The following is a 20,828-nucleotide window of genomic DNA, read 5'->3' on the forward strand; positions in this document are numbered from 1 at the left end:
TCACCATAGTATAGCAATTTTTATGCAAAGGCACAGACTGTTCAGTTCTTCCATAAAACATTATCGATGGTTTGTTCAGGATGATGGGAATCCTTTGTTTCAGCCTTACAGTTTTCTTGAAAATTAATCAAAGGTATGAAAATATACAAATACATTTGCAATTCCAGAAATTGGGAGGCACATAATATAGCAAGTAAACAACATTCTCAAGAGGGAGTTGTTTTGTTTCTGAGGGGATGAAAAGGAAGGATAGAGCTAGTAGAACTGAAAAAAAATGTATTTAACACAGCTTTTAAAAGGCTCAAAGCACCCATACTGATATCTTCCAGGTGAAAGTCATAGTTGTCAGACTTAGAAGCCCAATCACTATCATCAGACCATATTTCTTAGAGTATCAGTATAAAAATATTACTGCAAAATGCTAAAAAATATTTTAATTTCAACTTTATATTCAGTTGTTCTCTCCCTTTGCTGCCTGAGTAGCTGTCATAGGCTTTAATGAGGATGGTGAGGAAGGCTGTTATTTCACTTCACGCCAGATTACTTCCATGTTCTTGCCATAGTGTACTTTGAAGTCTATGTCCTTTTCTTTCTCTATTATACCTATGAAAGTTTTCCTTCCCCAAGTCTGTTTTTTGGCCAACTCCATTCATGGAGGCCCAACTGAAGAATGAGACATCAAGTTCAGACAAAGTTCACTACTCCGTTGTGCCTACATTTTTAATAGATGTAAGCAGTGAATGAGTCAAGTATTAATTTCCGAGCTGCCCGGTTTTCAGTAACCGAAATATACTTCTATGGTTCTTGCCAGATTAACATATAATCATATCCAAGATATGTATTGCCCCTTTGGCATTTCCAAGTCTGAAAAATAATACCAAGTCCCTCACATGAACCTTAGATCTCGCCCTTGTTCAGTGAACAATTACAGATACAAAACTAATCAAGCCATGTGACCCTGTCCTGCATCAGCCATAATCTGACCTCTCAAGCCTTTACTGGCTTGAACAGTGTCTAAAGTAGTAAGCCCCAGCTCTGTCTAATTTGTTTTTGCCTCCCAAACTTGAACATTATTCCTTACTCTAGAATCCTCAGTCGTGCAATCCTGAAGACAAAATCTGTTCTGGCAGATTAGGCCACTTCTTACCATCAAGGTCTATCTTCTGATTTCAGCCATAAACACTCCCATCCCACTCACGCAGCCCCTCTCTGTAGTCTTTAGCTATAGCTCAGCAATACTTGCTACGCCAGCCCTCAAGCTCAAGTCTGTTGATACAAATTTATATCATTCCCTAACCATGCCCTGGTGACCCTTACCAAACTTGGCCTGACCTCCTGGCCTGCAGCCTCACACTACAGATGAACGGCTACCACTATGAGTAGGGCTGCTGATAGACCTGTTCCTAAACAGACCTATACAGCCCATGCTAGTTCCAGACCAGACTTGACCTTTAAATCCACAGATGTTTGGTTTAGTGGAGACCCTGCCAGTTACAGTACCACTGCACCACTACTGCTCTCAGTGATGGTATCACTTAATGGCCATACATGATCTGTGATCCCCTACTCCACACTAACTCTGGTCCAGAGCATGTAGGAAATGCATTAGTTTATCATAAAATTTTTATTTGCTGTATAAATTAATTATAGTAAGCATTCAGAGGGACTGAATTTAATCAAAACCCACATCTTTAAAACTGCTGTTCTGAATGTTCTTTGATGGTTCACAGAATTATTTCACAGAAAAGTTTCCTTTGTTTTTTCCCAAAAATTTTAAGTTCCTGTGCAAGATACAGCTGTTTATCAGATCTTCCTGCTTTCCAGCCTTTGACACCTGAGGCATGGGATCACAGAGGGAGAGAGGGTGGATGCTGCCAACAGATGGGCTAAGTGCCAGGACCACTTCCTTAACACAGCCTCGCAAGAAGGAAGTATTCCCAACACAGCCCAACACTATCCCTTCTTTGTCGTCACACATCCAAATGCCCTGAGCACTATGCTCCCACCACCCTTGCTGTGATCAGCCCGGTGCCAGCTCACACGCTTAGAGATGCAGACATCGCAGAGCTTGAATTCCAGATGTTTAGAAACAAGGGGGCTGGGTGATGCGCAAGAATCGTGTCTGGGCTCAGGAACTGCGTGGGTAGGCTGGGCTAACACAATAATCCTGGTGAAACTGTTCTGCAGTGCAAATGCCACTCTGGCATAAGCAGTTACACCAGTTTAGTAAAACCACTTTTTTTGCTCTTGATGCTGAAAAACAAAGTCACTTCTTCCTCTCCTCTGCTAGCTTCTTAGTTATTTCAGCTGGAGCAGCACTTTTCTGAATAGCTAAAGGAGTGCATTTTAAAACCTGACTAATGTCAGTTTATCTTCCCTACCATTACACTAGAGCCCTATTGATATCAAAGGACCTAACATGCCTGCAGCATCAGCAGTATGAACGTGCATTAGCAGCAGAGTTTTGAGCCAGAGCACGGTATGAGTCGGGAATCAGGCTGCTTGCCCAGATGCTGAAGATGGATGGAAAGATCAGAAGAAAAGGGAAGAGGATGGAAGAACAGGAAGGTCAGTGAGGAGGCTGGGAAAAGCTAGAGGAGGTATAAGCTGAAAGTAGCTATGGGTATTGTCGTGGCTTAACCCCAGCCAGCAGCCAGGCACCACACAGCTGTTCACTCACTACCCCCTGATGGGAAGGGAAAACAGTGAGAAAACTCGTGGGTGGAGATAAAGACAGTTTAACAGATAAAGCAAAAGCCCCACGTGCAAGCAAAGCAAAATATGGAATTCATTCACCCCTTCCCATCAGCAGGCAGGTGTTCAGCCATCTCCAGGAAAGCAGGGCTCCATCGCATGTAACGGGTACTTGGGAAGACAAACACTATCACTTCAAATGTCCCCCCCCTTCCTTCTTCTTCCCCCAGCTTTACATGCTGAGCATGACACCATACGGTATGGGATATCCCTGTGGTCAGTTGGGGTCAGCTGTCCCGACTGTGTCCCCTCACAACTTCTTGTGCACCCCCAGCCTCCTCGCTGGTGGGGTGGGGTGAGAAGCAGAAAAGGCCTCGACTGTGTAAGCACTGCTCAGCAACAGCTAAAACACACCCCTGTGCTATCAACACTGTTTTCAGCACAAATCCAAAATATGGCCTCATACCAGCTACTGTGAAGAAAATTAACTCTATCCTGGACAAAACTAGCACAGGTATCTACTTGAAATACACTGAATAAACCCTTTAGTTCAATGTACAGAACAGGACCTTTAGCACTATGGGATAGTTACATCCAGAGGTAGAAAAAGGGTATCTTCCATGTGTACTGAAATCCCTCCCATCTTCTATACATGGAATAATCTTCAGTCATCATCAAGCCTGAGTTAGTTTAACATACTCACTGTACATGTCTTCAGAATATGCCGTGGATCCCTTAGGGTCCTGAGAGGAAAAGCAAGCACTTAGAAACAATGCAATATTCTTTTCAGATTTTGTTATTTGCTTCTAATTTTGGGGTGCTCAGGTTGAATTAGTGTGAGGTCTGTATCTCAACACTGTTAACTCTCACTGATTAGATATTGATACAGGCTACTTTTTTTCTGAAACACTACCAGTCTTGAATGCCTTTGCATACCTAACTTGAAAGACCTTGAGGCCTGATTTTCCGAGGCTTTTGAAAAAGTCACTGCTTTTTCAGTGCTTTGACATTGATTCTGTGGCTTTAAAAAGCCGCTATCTTGAATTTCAAGTACACAAAATCATTAGTTATTTTGGAAAATCTTAACCTAAATATGTATTAAAGGAGAAACAGTGACAGCAACCAGCCAAAAGGCAGGCTCATAAACCCATAATAAGGCACTTTCACAAGTAAACAGGCTGATTTCCAAGACTGTGGTCCACCCAGAAACTCTGTCCTAATGTCCTTCCTAAACTGAGAGGCAAGATGCATAGTCTTTTCCAGTCTGACTTTGAATATTCATGTCAGGAAGTGACCAGGGATGTCTTAAGTGCTTTAAGAGGGCAAGAACAACAAAGCCAGTCCCGTTTTCTTGGTGTGTTTGTTCCTCCACCTTAGGTCTTTTTTTTCTCTTGTTTCCAGCAGTAAGCTCTGTAAGACGGGGCATGCCTCTTACTTCATGTCTATACAAGTGCCCAGGTGTACTGCTCGAAAAAATAATCTGTATACAGGAGAGGTGCCAGTAAGACTGTCAGCATTAAGGAGGATGAGGAGTGGTGACCTTTCTGCTGCGTGTGGTGAGGAAGCTGGAATGAGATTTCCTTCAGATGGAATGAAACATGAGAAGAAACACAAGAAGATTGGTTTTACAAACCTCATGTGTTACGTCTTACTTCTTTTTTGTGAAGTGGTCAGGGTCTCATATGATTGGTTCAGCCAGGAGCTGACTATGCAAGAAGTAGCTGATGACCACAAAACTCAAAACTTGTTAGCTAACTTTGCTCTCTGAAGTGAGTCAAAAAATGCCAGAAAGTAGCAAATATTTCCCTTCTTCCTAAACCTGCTGGGTGAAGTACTGTGCTCTGTATTCATTCAAACTTCTGCTTACATGCATGAGAATGTTTCCTAACTACGGCTTGCAGAGTCCTCTCCTCTCAAGTTCAAATTACTGCACTCTTGAAGACCTTGTTAGAACTTAAAATCTGTAGCACCCCGTGAGAACTTACAGCATCCAAAACACATTTAGAATTGAAAAAATACAAGAGAGTCTTCTCTACCACTATTTTCATTCTTGTATCCATAGAAATAGAGGTTGAATTGGGAAAAATGTGCTATGTTATTTTAAATAATCACCATATAGTGATTACTGTAAAGCATGTGCTTTGTTTTAACCAGTCTGACGCTCATTTCCATAGAAACAGAGAGAGGATAGCAGCCCACTTGTTTGAACTGTCTTGTAGATTTCATCTGTGTCAGAATGCAGGAACATAAAGCATTTAAAAATGTGGGAAAAGCCTGGGGTTTTGTACTCTAGAGGTTTTTTTACCTCCAAAGCCGAAGGGAACATTAGTGAACTTCTTGGAAACTTTATTCTTGGAGAAGAGAACAAAAATTACATAAATGAGCTCCCGATAAATTTATTGGGGAGAAAGGAGGAAGAAAAAGCAGTAGGATGTATAGTGGGGAGATGTGTATATATATATATATACATGCAAAAAAAGTATTCCCAGGATTATGTATTTCTGATAATTTTTTTTTTTACTGTGCCATAGATGATCTTGTGATTTTTTTACTCATAGAAAACTTTAGGACTTCTAACTAAAGTGTCTTCTATTATTTCACACTGTTTATTTCCTAACAGACAGCACTAGTTTTATTTGAATTTCTATACACTAAGTCATGATATGAGTTTCAAATTGCCAATTTGGCTGAAGTTCAGAGAAAAATGAATAATACGGAGAAATAAGAAATAAAGAGCTCAGATTTTGGCTTTGCTCTTTCAAAGCTTCCATGCAACAACACAGTTCCTGCATTTTTGACACAGTGCAATGATTTGTTTTCTCCCCAAGTTCAAAAGAGATAAACTGTTTGAAGCAGACATGGTATCTATCCTGGATTCTAACTCATGGGCTTTCATTTTTTCTTTGGGGAAAAAATGAATCTCAGTCCCGTTGCTCATAAGGGAAGGCCAAGGCTGAGAGATTCTGTAATTCTACATGCTGAACGTGTCTGGATTAGTATATTGTCTTCCAACTACTGAACGTTGCCAGCTTGTAGAAGCTGCTTTCAAGTCTGTGGCAAAGAAACACATTCTGCACATCAGGATAAATAATACTTTCTGCCTCCCTACCTTAAAGTTTACAAGGCTGTCTCTAACTATTTAAGCACTACCCATAGCAGGGAATAGCCGGGATTACCAAAACCATTGCAGATTTTAGGTTAATGTTGGGGGTGTGTGTGGGGTGTGTGGGAGGGACAGGGACATTGTCAGTGCCATTTTACTGAAAGCATGTCTTCCCATTTGCTGCAATGTTTATAAGTTGCTCTCCTCCATAAGAAGATTTCCCTAAAAGGCAGATATCTACATGTAGGAGCACCCAGCTGCCTCTTGCACTGTTGTTCAGCCTCACTGCCTCACATCCCTGGAGGTTACCTACAGCATTTTGAATCCGTCCCAGTTCAGTCATTCCACTTGAGAACTGCGTTTGCCTTTGGGTTATACCTGCACAGTGCCAGAAGCATACCAGGCTCATTCCTGCTCCACTGGATGGCCTTTTTCTTACAGCACCACAGGGCTAGAAAAGGCAATTTTATCTCATTGGAAAGAGAAGATTCACAAGTTCTCATTAGGCAAACAGCTCTGCGGGATCTTCCAATTCAAAGCCTTTCAAGCATGAGTACAGCACATCTCTCAGTGATTTTTGACGCTTTATATATTCTTCTGCATTCATTGTGTACTTATGAGAGATCCATTGTCTACTCAGAGTCCCACACAGCAGACTGAGTTGCCATCATTGACATGTATGTTCTAGGGATTAATTCACAATTCAAAGAGGAGGAGGTGCAACACTTTCTGTTAGAGTTATAGCAGGTGTCCTGAATAGGAGATACCTCTCCACTGGCTGTATAGGGAGTGAGAGTCTGGCATCCTGAAGCTATAGATCATCTGACAGCACTCACATGAAGTTACGGTAGATACGTAGTTATGGTAGACATAGCAGGTATGAAGTTAGGGTAGACGAGTAAGTTCATCGTAGTCATCTAAACACCTTTCTAGAAGATGTGAGTATGGCCCGCAAATGCTGTCTTTTATGGAGGGGTAAAAATCTACTGTGCTACTTATAATGTTCTCCTGGCATTCATTTCTGCCTTCGGTGGAACTGACCCATGACAACAGGTGCAGGAAGTGTCAGATTAAATGACCAGGTATAGCAAGATCAAGGGAAAAAATGAGGAGTAGGCAGGAGTCTCCCACAAGTCTCCTTCCAGTACCACAGTTGGAAGGTACAGGGTAGCTGATTCAGTTCAAAGGAAAACACTGTCCTTATCTGAAGCAGCCAGAAGGAAGAGCTTCACACACCTGGCAGAGCTACTGTTCTCTCTTCCCACCTGTGTTTGCAGTTGCAGAGGCTTCAGAGCTATTCCATTTTATCCTGTTATTTCGGTATGTTTGATCCCATTTATCTGAGTTCAGTAAAACTTGATGGAGTGTCCCTGACCTCAGGAAGGTTCGTGTGAAACCTGGTTTGCTCTTACCTGCCCAAGACTAAGGAAGCATGTATGTATTACCCAGTTGTTGTTCTGTGTGTGAAGAGGGAGAGGGTGAGGAAAGAAAGTGGATTCAGACTCAAACATGAAGTTCAAGCTGGTCAAAGTTCAGTGTAACCTCCAGAAAGAGGTGCCAAAGTTTGGAAATTCAAATCTGGACGTAATCCAACTTGAGTTGGAACAGGAGGAGAGGAACGGATTTAACAGAATTAGTTTGGTTCCGTCATCTCTCACCTACTGACTCATGTTTTTTTCAGGAGAAAGATCAGTGTGAACATGCATGCCAGGATGTAAACAGCTAGACGGTCTTGCCTACCTGCTTTATGCCCAAGCACAATCCCAGAGCAGAAGATGCTTTCATGTCTCGTTTCCAATGTTACTTCTAGGCTCTCTTTCCTGAGGGCAGCTCTTACAGGAACTAGGAAATGAGTGTCCTGATTTATTCTCTTTAATTCCTCATACCATAAAAGGAGCTCCAAATTATATGTGAAGGTGGCTTAGCAGGCTGTAACGACAGTTTGTTTGAACTTCCCAGCGGTTTACTTTTCAGTCTTACGAAAGATTTCAGGGAACAACCTGAACTTCCTCAGAGTAACTTCAAGATGTTTTCTCACTTTGTAATGAAAAGCCTTAAGCAAGCCTACACACTTCAAACTCAGCTATGCTGAGCTACACGAGTCTCAAAGGCAAGGGCTGCGATAAGGTGGTGTCAGGCAACAACAGGAGGAAACTGAGAAAGGGAAAGTCACTTTTGCGACGTGGAAGTCAGGGCCATTACGGAACGCGGCTGTTTGCCCGCTGAAATCCCTCATCCGGAGATCCTGCAGGGCGCAGCTGTCAGCTGGGTTTCCCCGAGCCCTGTGAGCCAGCGTGTGAGGAGAGGAGCCGGGCTGGAGCAGTAGACTTGGCAGGGTCTGGCATGCGGGCGAGGGGGTCCGAAGGAGGGAACGCAGGGAAGCTGCGCTGCGGGGGCCAGGGAGCGGTGGGGAGCACCTTGCACCTGTCTGGGGAAAACTACCAGTTGTCACGAGTCGGGGGGGTGCGTAAGTCCGTGACAGTCCTCCAACCATTGCCAAGCAGGAGCGAGGGGGAAAATAAGTTAAAAATAAAGCCCTTCGCAGGGGGTGTGAAGGCGAAATCGTGCTTTTTCGCCAAGAGGGAGGTGCCGGGACCTCGAACTGCCCGGAGAGGGGTGGAGAGAGCCGGGGGAGGGCGGGCGAGGTGCCGCCGGGTCTGAGTCAGCCCGGCCCGCATGATGTGCGTTGAGGGCAGTGCCAGGCACGGCGCCGCCGAGGAGCCTCTTCCCTTCCCCTCCGCCCTCCCGGGCTCCCCCGCGGCGGCGACGCGCCTCCCGGGGCCGCGGGCCAGCCGGGACCCCCTCCCGCTGCGGCGGGGGGCGGCTGCGCTGCGGCCTCGGCCGCGGCCTCGGGCAGGGCTGCTCCGCCCTCCTCCTCCTCCTCCTTTCTCCTCCTCCCGCGCGGTGCCGGGGCAGCCGGCGCTGCCCCGCGGCGGAGGGCGCCCGGCGGGCCGGGGGTGGCCGAGCCGCCAGCCGGGGCCGGCTCCGCCATGTGAGGCGGCGGGCCTGCCCCCCCCGCCCCGCCCCGAGCCGCCCTCTCCCGCACCATGAGGGAAGGGGGCGCGGGGCAGCCCCCACGCCGGAGACAGGTAGAGCCCGGGCGGCTCCTCCGCCTCCTCTCCTGCGTGATCCTCGTGTGCAGCGCGGAGGTGGCGGCGCTCGCCGACTTTTCAGGTACGGGGCGGCGGCCGCAGCGGCACCGACTAACGGTCACCCGGGGCGCGGTGCCCGGCGCGGCGGGCTGAGGGGCGCAGGCGGCCGGAGGAGGAGAAGGAGAGGAGGGCACCTGCGCCCCAGCCGCCGGGACAGAGCTTTGGTGGCTCTCCGGGCTGCCGGCCCCCCGTAACGCCCCGGGTGGGAAGCCGTCGTACCCCGGCACCCCCGGGCGGGCCCCGCCCGGAGCGGCTCGGAAAGCGCCGTGAGGACCGGCTGGCGGCCGGTACGCCGCGGCCCGGGGGGCGGCAGGAGGGCTTGGGCCCGGGGGGGCGCGGGCGCAGGAGCGACACGGGCCGTGGCTGCGACCCCGCGTGTGGAGGGAGCGAGGGAGGAAAGAGGGGGTTAAGGGCTTCCAGGGGGGTCAGGCGGGAAGGGACGCGAGGACCTGAACTGTCGGTTTCTTCTCAGCTGCGCGGTGGGAAGGCTGTGCGTGAATCGGCCAGGGCCTGACCCAAAGTGCGTGGAAGTCCCTGGAAAAGTTCCCAACTTTCTCCTGGAGGCTTGGAGTCGGGCCCTGAGCGAGCCGTCGGCAGCCCCGGTGGCCAACAAGCGCTGCCCTTCTCCCCGCTGGGAGCGCCTCTCGCCCGGTTGCGGTGGGATGGTGGGAGCCGCTTCCGAGGGAACAGAGGCACTGGTTGTCAGTCAGAAACCACGTAGGTGATCGCTGCGAGGGTGCCGTGTCCCTGCAGAGTGGCTGTAGAAACTGGAAAGATGTCCTTGCTTCCAGCAGAACAACGAAGCAATATTTCTTTTCTGTTTGAGAAAACGGCACTCGTGTAGTTTTTTTTGTGCTCCAGGACATCTCACTGCCGTTAGAAAGTTGTTTAGTAGAGCCGTTTCTCTCCTTCCTATATTTCACAGTAGGCACAGTATATTCCTGGCAATTGCAAGCCTAAGAAAAACTGCCTCTAGGGCAGAAAGCAAACCTTACGCTTCCTGAACTGGACAGAACTTTCCCAAAGCCAGTCGAGTGCACTAGAACAAAGTTAGTATATAATTAATAGTCCAAATGTGTCGTTATGCACGTTAATGTAGTTTGTGTTAATACACTTCAAAACGCTGGTGAAGGTTTGGTAGAATCTATTTTCTCAGCGATAGGAAAATACAGTCTGTGATTTTATTATTGTGTCCAGCTCCATAAGCCTGAACATTTCTAAGCAAGCAACCACCAGATACAAAGACCAGAATTATATACTTGGATATCTCCTTATTGGATTCCTTTCACATGTAAAAGGCTTTTAAATGCTTGCTATCTCATTCTTTGGTGTTTTTTTGGCTTAAGTTCTGGCTTGTATATGTTAGTTTTGGAATCACATGGTAGTTCTCCACAAGAAAATAAAATAAATGTTAAATTTTTCCCTTTCAAATAGCCGCTGAGTTAAAAAATATCCCTCTAGTTTATCTAGGAAAGTTCCTCTCACAAAAGTCCATTCACTTTTCAAATGAAGTTATTTAGATAAGGTTATCCAAGATACATTTCAGAAGTACAGCTGTATTCAGTATTCATTGTGCACTGAGCTTTCCCAATAGGTAGAATGACGGAGGAAAAATCTCTGTCTCACCTCAGAGATCAGTATTAAAAGTGTCATGCAGACAATTCAGTAAATAAGATGTAGAAAAGGAAATCAGATTCCAAAATTCTTGCCAGACTGGGAAGTTTCCAGGCCTGAACAAATTCTGCTCATATTTTGTTTTTACTTTTAACATGGAGATCTAATCCACAATGACAGAAAAGCCAAAAATGTGACAGCAGCCTTTTAAAAAAGGTATTCAGAACACATGGAGAAATTTTTAGCTACTTCAGAAGTAGGTGCTGTGGGCCGGGAACTGTCAGAGGTAAGATGACACCCTGCAGTGCCATCCCCAGTCTGTTTAATAAAGAATTACAACAGGCTCTGTCACACCAGCTTCAAGCTGAGCTTCTAGAGTTGCTGAATTTCCTGATGTGCTCCCTCCCTCAGCAGGAACAGCGACTTGATTTTCATAAGCACTGTTGAATTTACATGAAAACAAACCTGCCCCGTTTAAAGGGGCAGTGCCTTGTAGCTCCCAAGGTGGAGGCAGCTCCTGGGGTGTTATCCCGAGGAATGAGGAGCGGGGATAACCCTGGCGGCAGCTGACTCCCCCTGCTTTGCCCATCACCTGCACTTTCCGTCTTCTGGGAAGGGTCAGGTGTAACCCTGCCCTTCTGCGGGGAAAGCTTCCAGGCAGCAGGTTATAGTTTCCACGTGCCACCTGTGCCATAGCAAAAGGAGCTGAGATTCACACCTCGAATGCGTTCTGCATGAGTTGAGCCGGTGCTGGAATTCAGGAGTGCACAGAGAACTAGGAGGCCAGTTGCTTAAACTTTTCTCCCTCTTCACAGATTTCAGTCTTTTATACTCAGATTATCAGGGGCATACTTTTTTGGATCATTGCCTTTTCCGCTCTGTATGTTTCCAGCATCAGATCTCTACCTCAACAGCCCAAACTGTTCCTCTGTCCTTCTCCCTCCTTCCCTGTTCTGACAGCATTCTACAATTACTTCCCAGACTGCTGTCAGATGGCAACAACTGCACATGTAATCTTTGGTATTCTCTTTATGTATGTATTAAATTGTGCTAGCGATTCCAACCTGCCCAGGGTCCATTTTTTAATCCCAAGATCTAGCTGCTTGCTTGTAACAACACGAAGATGACCCTTCTGGGGATCTGTTTGGTGGGGTGGAAAGGGAGTAGGGAACAGTGTATGTGGGTAGTGAAGGGTTATTTTTTTTTTTATGTTTGACTTGTATTTATTTCCCCATTTAGAAAACTGGTCATTTTTTATGGATCACTTCACAGAACAGCAACAGTGAAACTAGTACAGTATTTATCCCTCCCTTTTCATAAGAGAGAGGTTGGCAGCTCTAGCTGTGAGTACAATCTCTTCATTTGGTTATTGCAGGTCAGTTGCTGTTGTGGTCTTCTTACTACTCTTGCCCTTATAGGATATTGAACTTCAGGTTCTTGTTGTCATATGTTTCTCAGTCCAGCTTTTAGCTTTGAAAAAAATTTGGGGTTTTTGGTTTGTTTGTGGGTTTTTTTAAAGAGAAATTTCTTCACTGTACAATATCCTTTTATGAATTCGTATGTGAATTGCTGTTTTCTAGGGAGAAAAATGTTCTAAAACAAGACTCCAGCAGCAGTTCTAAATCAAACTTTGTGAGGAAGACTCAGTGTCAATAAGCAAAATTAGTTTCTTCTTTTAATAACAGGAGGTATTGGAGGTAATGTTGATACACACAATACTTAAAGATCTGCATAATCTATTCTTGTCTAGGAGTTTGGTGGCAACAAAGAACGTATTTATTAATTGCATTAGTTATTGTAAGTGGAGGTTTGCTCTGAGGTCTGCAGTCCTTTTATGTGATTAATTTTAAAAGAGGGTTCCAAGCATTTGTGCCCGAACTTGAAACTGAAAGCTGAAAGTTCGGAAGAAGACAGATTTAATCCACAGTTCTTTCCTTAGATCTTCATGCATATTGGTTTGATCCTACAGCTAGAGAATTTTCTTCCCCTCGTGCTTACTCTTCAAAACACATTTAGAATACCTTTTCACCAAAATATTTATTCATGTCCACAGTTTCAACTCCTACTTGACAAAGCTCTCAGAAATTGCTGAAATTTGCTGGCAAAACCAGCAAACTTATGTGCTACACTTTCATGTTAACTTCTATACTGTATTTAACTTGTATACCTGTACTGGTGCTATAGAAAGCCTAACTGCTACCACTGCTACTGAGGAGATCTGGTTTTGCTGGGGATTGGTGGCATTTGCTCAGGAGCCTGTACCCTCCCAACAACAGCAGGAGTCACTGCTCCCTCGTCTCATCCCCCTGACCTCCTTGCTGGCAATGGGAAAAGTGCTCAGTGCACCTTGTCTCTCTGTCCTAGCCCTGCTCCTTCTCCCACCTTTTTCCTGTCTGCTGCAAAAGTGAACTGACCTCTTATCTGTCTAAATTCCTTCTCTCTGGCAACACTGAGGAACACCCACTCACCTTTTTTTATACACCTTTTTCTTCTTCTTTTCGTTCTTTTCTCCATGCTACTTTGAATTTAGGCTTTCTGCTTGAGCTGGCCTCTTTGCTCACTTCATCAGTCAATCTCCCTTTCTTTACCTTAGTCCCAGCCAGGTTTTCTGGGCAGCTTTCAAGAAACGTGGCTGTAACCGAAGATCAAAAATGAAGTAACTGTGTGATTGCATAACTGGGCTGAAGAATGACTTTCTGGATGTGAACAGAAAAAGCAGTGGCTACTTAGGTAGAACCTTTTAATCTTTGTCCACTGGTGTCAACTTTTCTTTTTTCCAGAACAGTTCAGACAGAGCTAGGCATTGCTTTAACTCCATAGACTTGATCTTCTGACCCAACAACAGAAGACAAATGGATCTAATGGAAGAGCAAACCAGTTCATCCAAGAAATATAATCTGATCCTGTGGCCTTTCTGCATTAAAAGTTTCTATTAAGTTCTGTGGCATTCACCCATCCCAGATTCCCCCAGGCAAAAGGAAAGCAAACAAATGCTTGGAGCAAATGCTTTGTTTGTAATAACGTGGCAGGATCAATCATGACCACAATGATGCAGAGGTTTTTTTGTTGGTTTTGTGTTGGTTAGATAATATCCTGTATAAATTTTCTTGAGTTGGTTCTGTTGACTCACCGTGGCAAAGTGGAGCTTGTCCTTCAACCAGGGTATTTAAAGAGGTGCTAAAAGGAGTGATGTCAATGATGCATCTTCTTGATACTGCCTTGTAAAAGTCAAATGAATAATTTGGTTGCTTTGCATAAAGAAAAACATTTCATATTAGAAACATGTTTCATTTCAATAATATGGGAGTTAAACCTCAAAGTCTGGTTTAAAGTTTCTCAAAGTGGAGCAGGTTTGGATCTGGGATTTGTTCTGTGGAACAGAGGTGTGTATCAGAAGTGAGATTTTAGTTTAGATCATCATGCTGAGATCCAAGGTTTTGTTTCAGGCCTGTCTGCAGTTCTTGCTGCTTTCTTGAGGAAGTGTAGCTTATGAAATCCCATTTTAGATGTGGATTTTGCCTAATACTTTTAGTTAAATCTGCTGATCAGATTTAATCATCCATGTTAGAGAAGTAAAAGCTTTGATCCTGTTAAGTTGCTGAACATCTTGTGAGCATAAATAGTAGGCCCTACTAGCATCCCCAAGAAAGGATGCTGCTCCAAAAGCTCTCCCAAAGTGAGTTAAAGCATAGTGTGATGCTCCTACCTCTACAACAGATGTTGGGAAATTCAGGCATGAGACACAAACCTATAGGAAACCTGACTTCCTGAGCTCCACTGCTCAGAGACCAACATGTTTGAGTCTGTCTTGCAAAATTTTACACCTTTGGGGCAAGAACTCTCTTTGTTCTCACTGTGCAGATTGCTGGCATCATATGGTATTTTTATTCAAAATAAATAGCAGGGATTAGCTCCCCTCTGACTTCCTATTCCATCTGCTGATGATACCCTTCTTAGTAAGACAGTTTCCAGACAGTCTTAGCTTTATTAGAGAAAGGGGTTACAGACCTGATCCAAATAAATACTCAGATTTTGATGGAAGTGTCCCCAGACAGAGAAAGCACTGTCTGACAGTCACCAGTTATCAGAATTCTGTCTGATCTGCCAACCATAATCTACAATTAAAATTGAAATATTTTGATATATTACCAAAGACAGAGAAAATAGTGTCTTAAAGGGAGCTGAAGAGCAGAAGGAGGCATGGTTGCACTCTGTTTGTTCAGCATTGGTGAGTCATTTCATCTGAATTTCTATGCATTTTGAGAGTTTTGTTTCAAAGGTCTATTGTGTGGCTTCTGGCAACAAATTAAATACCAGTGATGTTTGACTCTTAATTTAGAATTAATTTCAAAACATCACTCATAATATAAGACCTGATTGAAAGCCTATGGTCACTGGAAGGATTCCCAAGGATTTCACTGGGCTTTGGATGAGGGTCTCAACCCACAAATATCTGTTTATTTTTCTTCATTGTATTTATTCTTGGACAGGAAGACAAGCATTAATTTTCCAGAATCATTTTGCAATTTTGGACTTTTCATTTCTTCAGGCTAAAACTGAGTTGGGGACAATGAAGCGTTGTTGTAAAGAAAATCATCAGGCTATGAGGTAAGGTGGGGTGTTGTTTTTTTTTTTTACTTTTCTGGCTTGGACTCACTGTTCTATAAGCCATCATAACACTGCAGATCTGTGAGCTGCCAGAGGATGGACTTAGTGATTCAATAGGAAAATTCCCTGATCTCTAATTTATCTGATTTTTTGAGTGTCACATATAAATAGAAATACAAAAAACGCATAGTTTGAGTCAGAGTTCTGTTTGCAAAATGAAACCTGCAATGTGTTTTCTGAGGAGCTGGCAATGAACAGCACCCTCCCCGCCCCCCCCCCCACCCACCCTGCAAGTTTGCATGGAGGTTCAAGTTCATAAATCCAAATTTTCAGAGAAACATTTTCCTCTAGTCCCTGAAGTTCTCCTGCTTGCAGTTTTTGGGAAGATTATAACTTTGCTGTCTCTTGGGAATAATGATTCACTCATTCTGTCTCCAGAAGTGGTTGTCACCCGCTGAGCCTTTCTCTCGTTACTTCTTGTTAATGGCACTGGAAGAGGCTACTCTGTCTCCAGTCAAAAGAAGGATTTTCTGGCAAGGGCAGAAAAGAGCCTCACAGTCTCCCTTAACAGTGTCATACCTCTTGTCAGCATCGTGGGACAGGAGGAAGAAAATCTTCCTTTTCTACTGTAATAGTTTCCTTATTAAGTCCCAGGACAAGTGTTTGCCCATATGGCTTCGTGGAGTAGCCTGAGAGAAGTATAACTGACCATAGCGTGGAGTTTACTACAGACCAAAATCTCTGGGGATCAGTAAGAGTTTGCCTCTTTGTAACACAAGAAGGGAAGAGGGAAATAAAAAGAGAAAGTGAGTGAGAAAAAGGAAAGTGCATAGGGATCTCTCCAATTTCCTCAGAAAGCCATTTGGATACAATGAAAATAAGCATCACTCCTAGGAGATAATACAAGGGAATATGAAACTGTAGATCTGAAGGAAACAGAAAACAGCTGTGGGAGGATATGAGAAAGAGAATAGGCATCTGGTCTGTGAGTGCAGGATTCATGGATTTTCCCACTCTGCAAAAATTTAATTCACATAACTGCAAGTCTGAGCTGAGTGGCATGTATATGTAGAGGTTATGTGGTTCCTGGAGAAACAATGCCTGTTTGGCATAACCAAAATTTATGGGAGGTCTATACTTCATGATGTCTTGGGTTTGTTCTTCTAAAGTGAGCTCATGGCTTGGCTTCTTGTGTGCACTGCTGCTCACTGAATAAACCCCGTTCACATACTAGAGTTTGAATGTTTTTACACTGAATTATCTGCTGGTTACCTGGGTCCTTTCTCTGGCTTAAGTGGAACCAAGCTCTTGCTTTATTGGACCCTCTGATTTAGCAGACAATGAGAATTATGTTCGATAAGATGGTTATGATCCATGTTATGGTCTATGAGGGAAAAAATTAAACAAGACAATTTCCTTATGAAAGCACACATGTTGATAAAGCAGTTAATGGAAAACCTGACCGACATCTTCATCACTGATGCCTGCTTTGATTGCCATACTATGCCAAAATTATTTTCACTTTTAACTTAAGCATTTTCTTATTGAAGGCTTAATCCTTCATCTGTCATGAAGGCCACTGAAAACACATTTCTCCATTACAGTAGGCTGATTAGCTCTCCAGTGTAAGTATGCTGTCTCTTCAACAACTAGTTGACTTTTAGCATTAGTCAATTAGATTGAGTAGGAAGCAACAGTTCCTACTTTGACCTGTCAGCTCAGGCTTCAATTTTGGTGAAACTTGTAGGAATTTTATTTCTTTGAGCTCTGTACCCCTCAGGTTGAAAACTGGCCATTGAGCTTAAAAATTGTTCAGCTGAGTAAGGGAATGGCGGGGGGACAGAGATTATGATCTCATAAACTTCATCTCCTTTAGAAATGGTCAACTAAAAACTCTCAAGGACTGATTCTAAGAAAAGGAACAGCTTTCAATGCTCTGAAACCAAACTAGACATTGGAAATGGAAAGTTTTTTTACGGTCACTAGCGTATCAGTGAAACTAGACTACCACTATTTTTTTTTTTTTTTCCAGTGAACGTCTATCCCCACATCAAAAAGGTTTAGATAATATAAAAAGTATAGTGATTATACAAAAATTATTTTTCTTGCATGGCAAACCGGCTTTGCATGCCATCTGCTGCTGTACAAGCAAAAGGGTGAGGTTAGTAGGGTAGCAGTCACTTGTAAAGAGTATGAGTATTGAGAGAGATAGTGGAAAAAGGCACTCTGAAAAAAAACAAGCAATGGGGGGAAATAAAGTCAAATTAGTGACTGTGCAAGAAAGCACATATTAAGCAAGTATGGATTTTATGTGTATCTGCTGAGTGAAGCTGTTATGCTCATTTCTGAGCAGTGAGTAGAATAAATAATGCTTCTGCCAAAGGGTATTTCTTACTGATAAAAGACTCTAAGACCAAGTCTGGCTGGAGTGACTCAAACAGTATGCTTACAAGGCACTTGGATGAAAAAGAATAAATTAATGGGGTGAGTAACATAGCGTTGTGAATTTTAGAAACAGTGTCTTTTCTGTATAATGTTTTGTCCTCTGTCACGATTACTAATTCTAAAAAAGAGCTACTTCAGAAGGAAATTGCAGACAACCCAGGTAAGAGACTAGAGAGATTTACGAGAGGCAGATCCTTGCTTCTGTGAACAGAGCCAAATGGGCACTGTCATTTACACACACACCAGCCGACTCTGAGAGCAGTGATTATGCAATAACCCTGAACAACATGGTCTGTGGTGTAGCTGCCTCTAAAGACCAGTTGAGGGTATGGGGGAGGAAACTTAGGGGTTAATTTCTCTTCAGTGCTTCCTTCACACACCAATGGAGAAAATATTGCTGGAGAAGTACTGCAGCTGGATCCCAAATACCAATAAATATCAGATTGATGCTTCTAGTGGTGTTTGTAGAGTTTATCAACAGTTCTGTTATCACCGCATGAGATCTCTTCTTTCAAACTTGCCAGTCTTGCTTGTGTATTTTTAATGACTGTTGGCACAGTTCTTCATAAAATGGTAGGAGCTGATGTAGATTTACCGAATGGATTAGCCTTCTGGGACTCCCACAACAATATGTGTGCTATTTCAACCTATTTTGATCTAAAATGGATTTGTATGTCTTTAAAACAAGCTAGCAAATTACTTTGCTAATTAAGATAGATTGAATGATGCACAGGAACTAATATTACTAAATCTGTATATGAAGGCCCAATTCTGAGAATCCTTATGGACTCTGTGCTACTCAGCTTCAGGCTCTAAAAATATTCCATTGCAAAGCTGCTCTCTTGCCAAAAAGACATTACATCAGTCAACGCTGAGATTGCATTTAATATGTGCTAGGCATTAGACTCACAGTTTGAAATGCTATTCTCCTTGTTGCTTCCATATGGCGAGGTTCACGCCAGTCCAGTGAGGCTGGACAGAATATACACATTTCTTTCTTACTCTAATGCCGACAACTGAAAAGGGGTCTTAAAGCTTCACATTAGCATCCTCCACCATAAGGAACAAATCCAGAAAATCTGAGCACCCTGTAGTGTCTTGTGCCGTACACTGGAGACATAACACATCTCTTGGCTGACCACCTCCAGGCTTTCTGGTAGTCATAATTTTAAACTGAAACTTTCTAAGTTCCCAGTTTTTCAGTGCTTTTAAGAGAAGAAAAAAAATTCTTTCTGGATTTTCATACCTTCAGGTTCATTACTACCATTATTGTTGCTGTTTAAAGCAATAATGCCAGGGCCAAACGTGGAGTATAAAAACAATAACCTCTTAAGAGCTCTTTTTCACACAGAGAGGTATCTATTTACAACCTTCACTCTCTTAGGCCAGTTATTTTTGTCTGTCATTGTTATTAACAGTTGTTAGTCCTCCTTTGCAAGAAGAAGCAATTGGTAAGACTTAAAGCTTTGTTCAGTTGCTCAGCCTCAGTGTTTCTGGTGCTATGTTTTTTTAGTTGAAGCTCTTTGTCAACACAGTGGGTGCTGTGACTAATTTGGCTAATTCTGGAAGAAAGGATTACGCTTGGATTCTGCATTGGTGTTTTGAGTCTCAGTTTAAAGTTACAATGAGTGAGTAGTCTGGGTTATGCAGACAGTTGAGTGGGATGGTACCTTCTGCCTTCAAATCAATGGGATCTGTTTATTGCCATATGATGCAGGCTTAACTCCTGAGCCAGTCTGTAATGTTTTGTACATGATTGTGTATGCAGAGCACCCCATACATTGCTTATGAATGTGTGTCTTGGATAAATGGGAAAGCTCCCGTGTGGCTTTCACACAGAGGCGTAGAGACGTTATTGGGACACTGCAGTATTGTCAAGTTTTTCTAATTTAGACAGTTCTCACAGTAGCTGACTTTTTAAAACGAAGTTTCATGGTGTTTTAAAGAAGAGTGACATTATTTTTGAAAAAAAGAGAGAGGAAATCTATAGTCCTCCTTATTGCAGAATAACCCTTGAAAAAGTGACAGCCATAGCTAAACACCAACTCCCCCTCCATCACCCAACAACCCAGAAAACAAAGAGAGAAAAACAACATTAGGTTTAAAACATTGTCATCTAAGGATTTTTTTAGGTTCTGCTTAAGATTCTGTTTGGGGTAAGAAAACCCATAACTCACAAGTCTTCTGGTTTCCCAGTCCGGGTGCACATGCAGCCATGACCTCGCTCGGTCCATGCTGGGGTGAGCTGTGGTTGTGCTCCAGTCCTCCCTGTGCCCTGCTTTCCAGGGGAAGGGAATCTTCATATGCTGGCTGGAGAGGAGCTAGCAAGTACTTCCCTAGCATGCAGGACTTACAGGTGTGCCGTAGTCCATCCAGGCACAGCCTCTAGCTCCCATATTAGATATTTTAAAAAAATAATTTTCTCAGGATTCACAGCTAACAGATACTGATTAACTAGACATACAAACTGAGAGCTTCTGAACAACAAATAGTGCCCTGAAGTGCCTGTAGCCCACGCGATGTGCTGGGCTGGTGCCTGAAAGTGACACAATCCTGCTGTCTGATTTGGACGGTGACACAACTCCACCATCTATTTTGGATGACCTGATTTAATTGCGCCAGTTGAGAGAAATGCAGAAAAGGAAGCATGCCTCAGAAAGAGTGACAGACCCATTCAGCTGTTACAATGCCCTCTCTCCTGATAACCATGGCTGTTATTAATTGTAGAGATAAGAACATATTTTTTCCCTAACCTTACATTGTCATTTGGCTAAATTTGCTGCCTTGAGGGAAGTGTGTTTCTGTACAGAATTTGGTAAACAATGTGGGGATACTCATGGTCTCAAGAAGATGACGCTTTCTACCAGGGTGACTACAAGGCCACACTGCCCAGGAAAGGAGGGAAAACAACTGGAAACTGCTCCCTCCTGTGCAAACACCACTCTGGGACCAAGGTGAGAGGCGGCAGGTGCTGAGAAAACTCTTATTCCTGAGCCAAGCACGGGGCAGGCAGCACCCCAGTGCATGAAGAGGGCCAGCATGAGGAGGGGAAAAAAGCTGGTGTTTTTCAAGGAAGAGCAAGAGGAAATCATGACTTTTTGAGTGTGAATTCTTTCTCAACATGGGCCATGAGCTGCCCAGTTGGCACCACTCTTCACAAAGGGCTGACCACTCCACTTACGACTATGTAGTCTGTGTGTGTAGTAATAAAG

The 20,828-nt window shown here is 43.8% G+C and overlaps 1 protein-coding gene across 5 annotated transcripts in view; it reads left to right on the top strand.

Annotated features, from left to right (window-relative positions):
• The first annotated feature begins 8,550 nt into the window (after positions 1-8,550).
• EVA1C (eva-1 homolog C) overlaps positions 8,551-20,828 on the top strand; it is a 39,958-nt gene continuing 27,680 nt past the window's right edge. For 2 of the 5 annotated variants that reach the window (XM_074928928.1, XM_074928936.1), the window contains exon 1: positions 8,554-8,971. In XM_074928928.1, coding sequence (XP_074785029.1) covers positions 8,845-8,971 — 127 coding nt within the window. In that variant the 5' untranslated portion in view covers positions 8,554-8,844. Of the gene's footprint in view, positions 8,972-15,112; positions 15,172-20,828 lie in introns of all 5 variants that reach the window. The other 3 variants (XM_074928943.1, XM_074928952.1, XM_074928919.1) reach the window with 3 other exon arrangements.

Source organism: Athene noctua, chromosome 1 (genome assembly GCF_965140245.1).
Source record: "Athene noctua chromosome 1, bAthNoc1.hap1.1, whole genome shotgun sequence".
Taxonomy (NCBI): domain Eukaryota; kingdom Metazoa; phylum Chordata; class Aves; order Strigiformes; family Strigidae; genus Athene; species Athene noctua.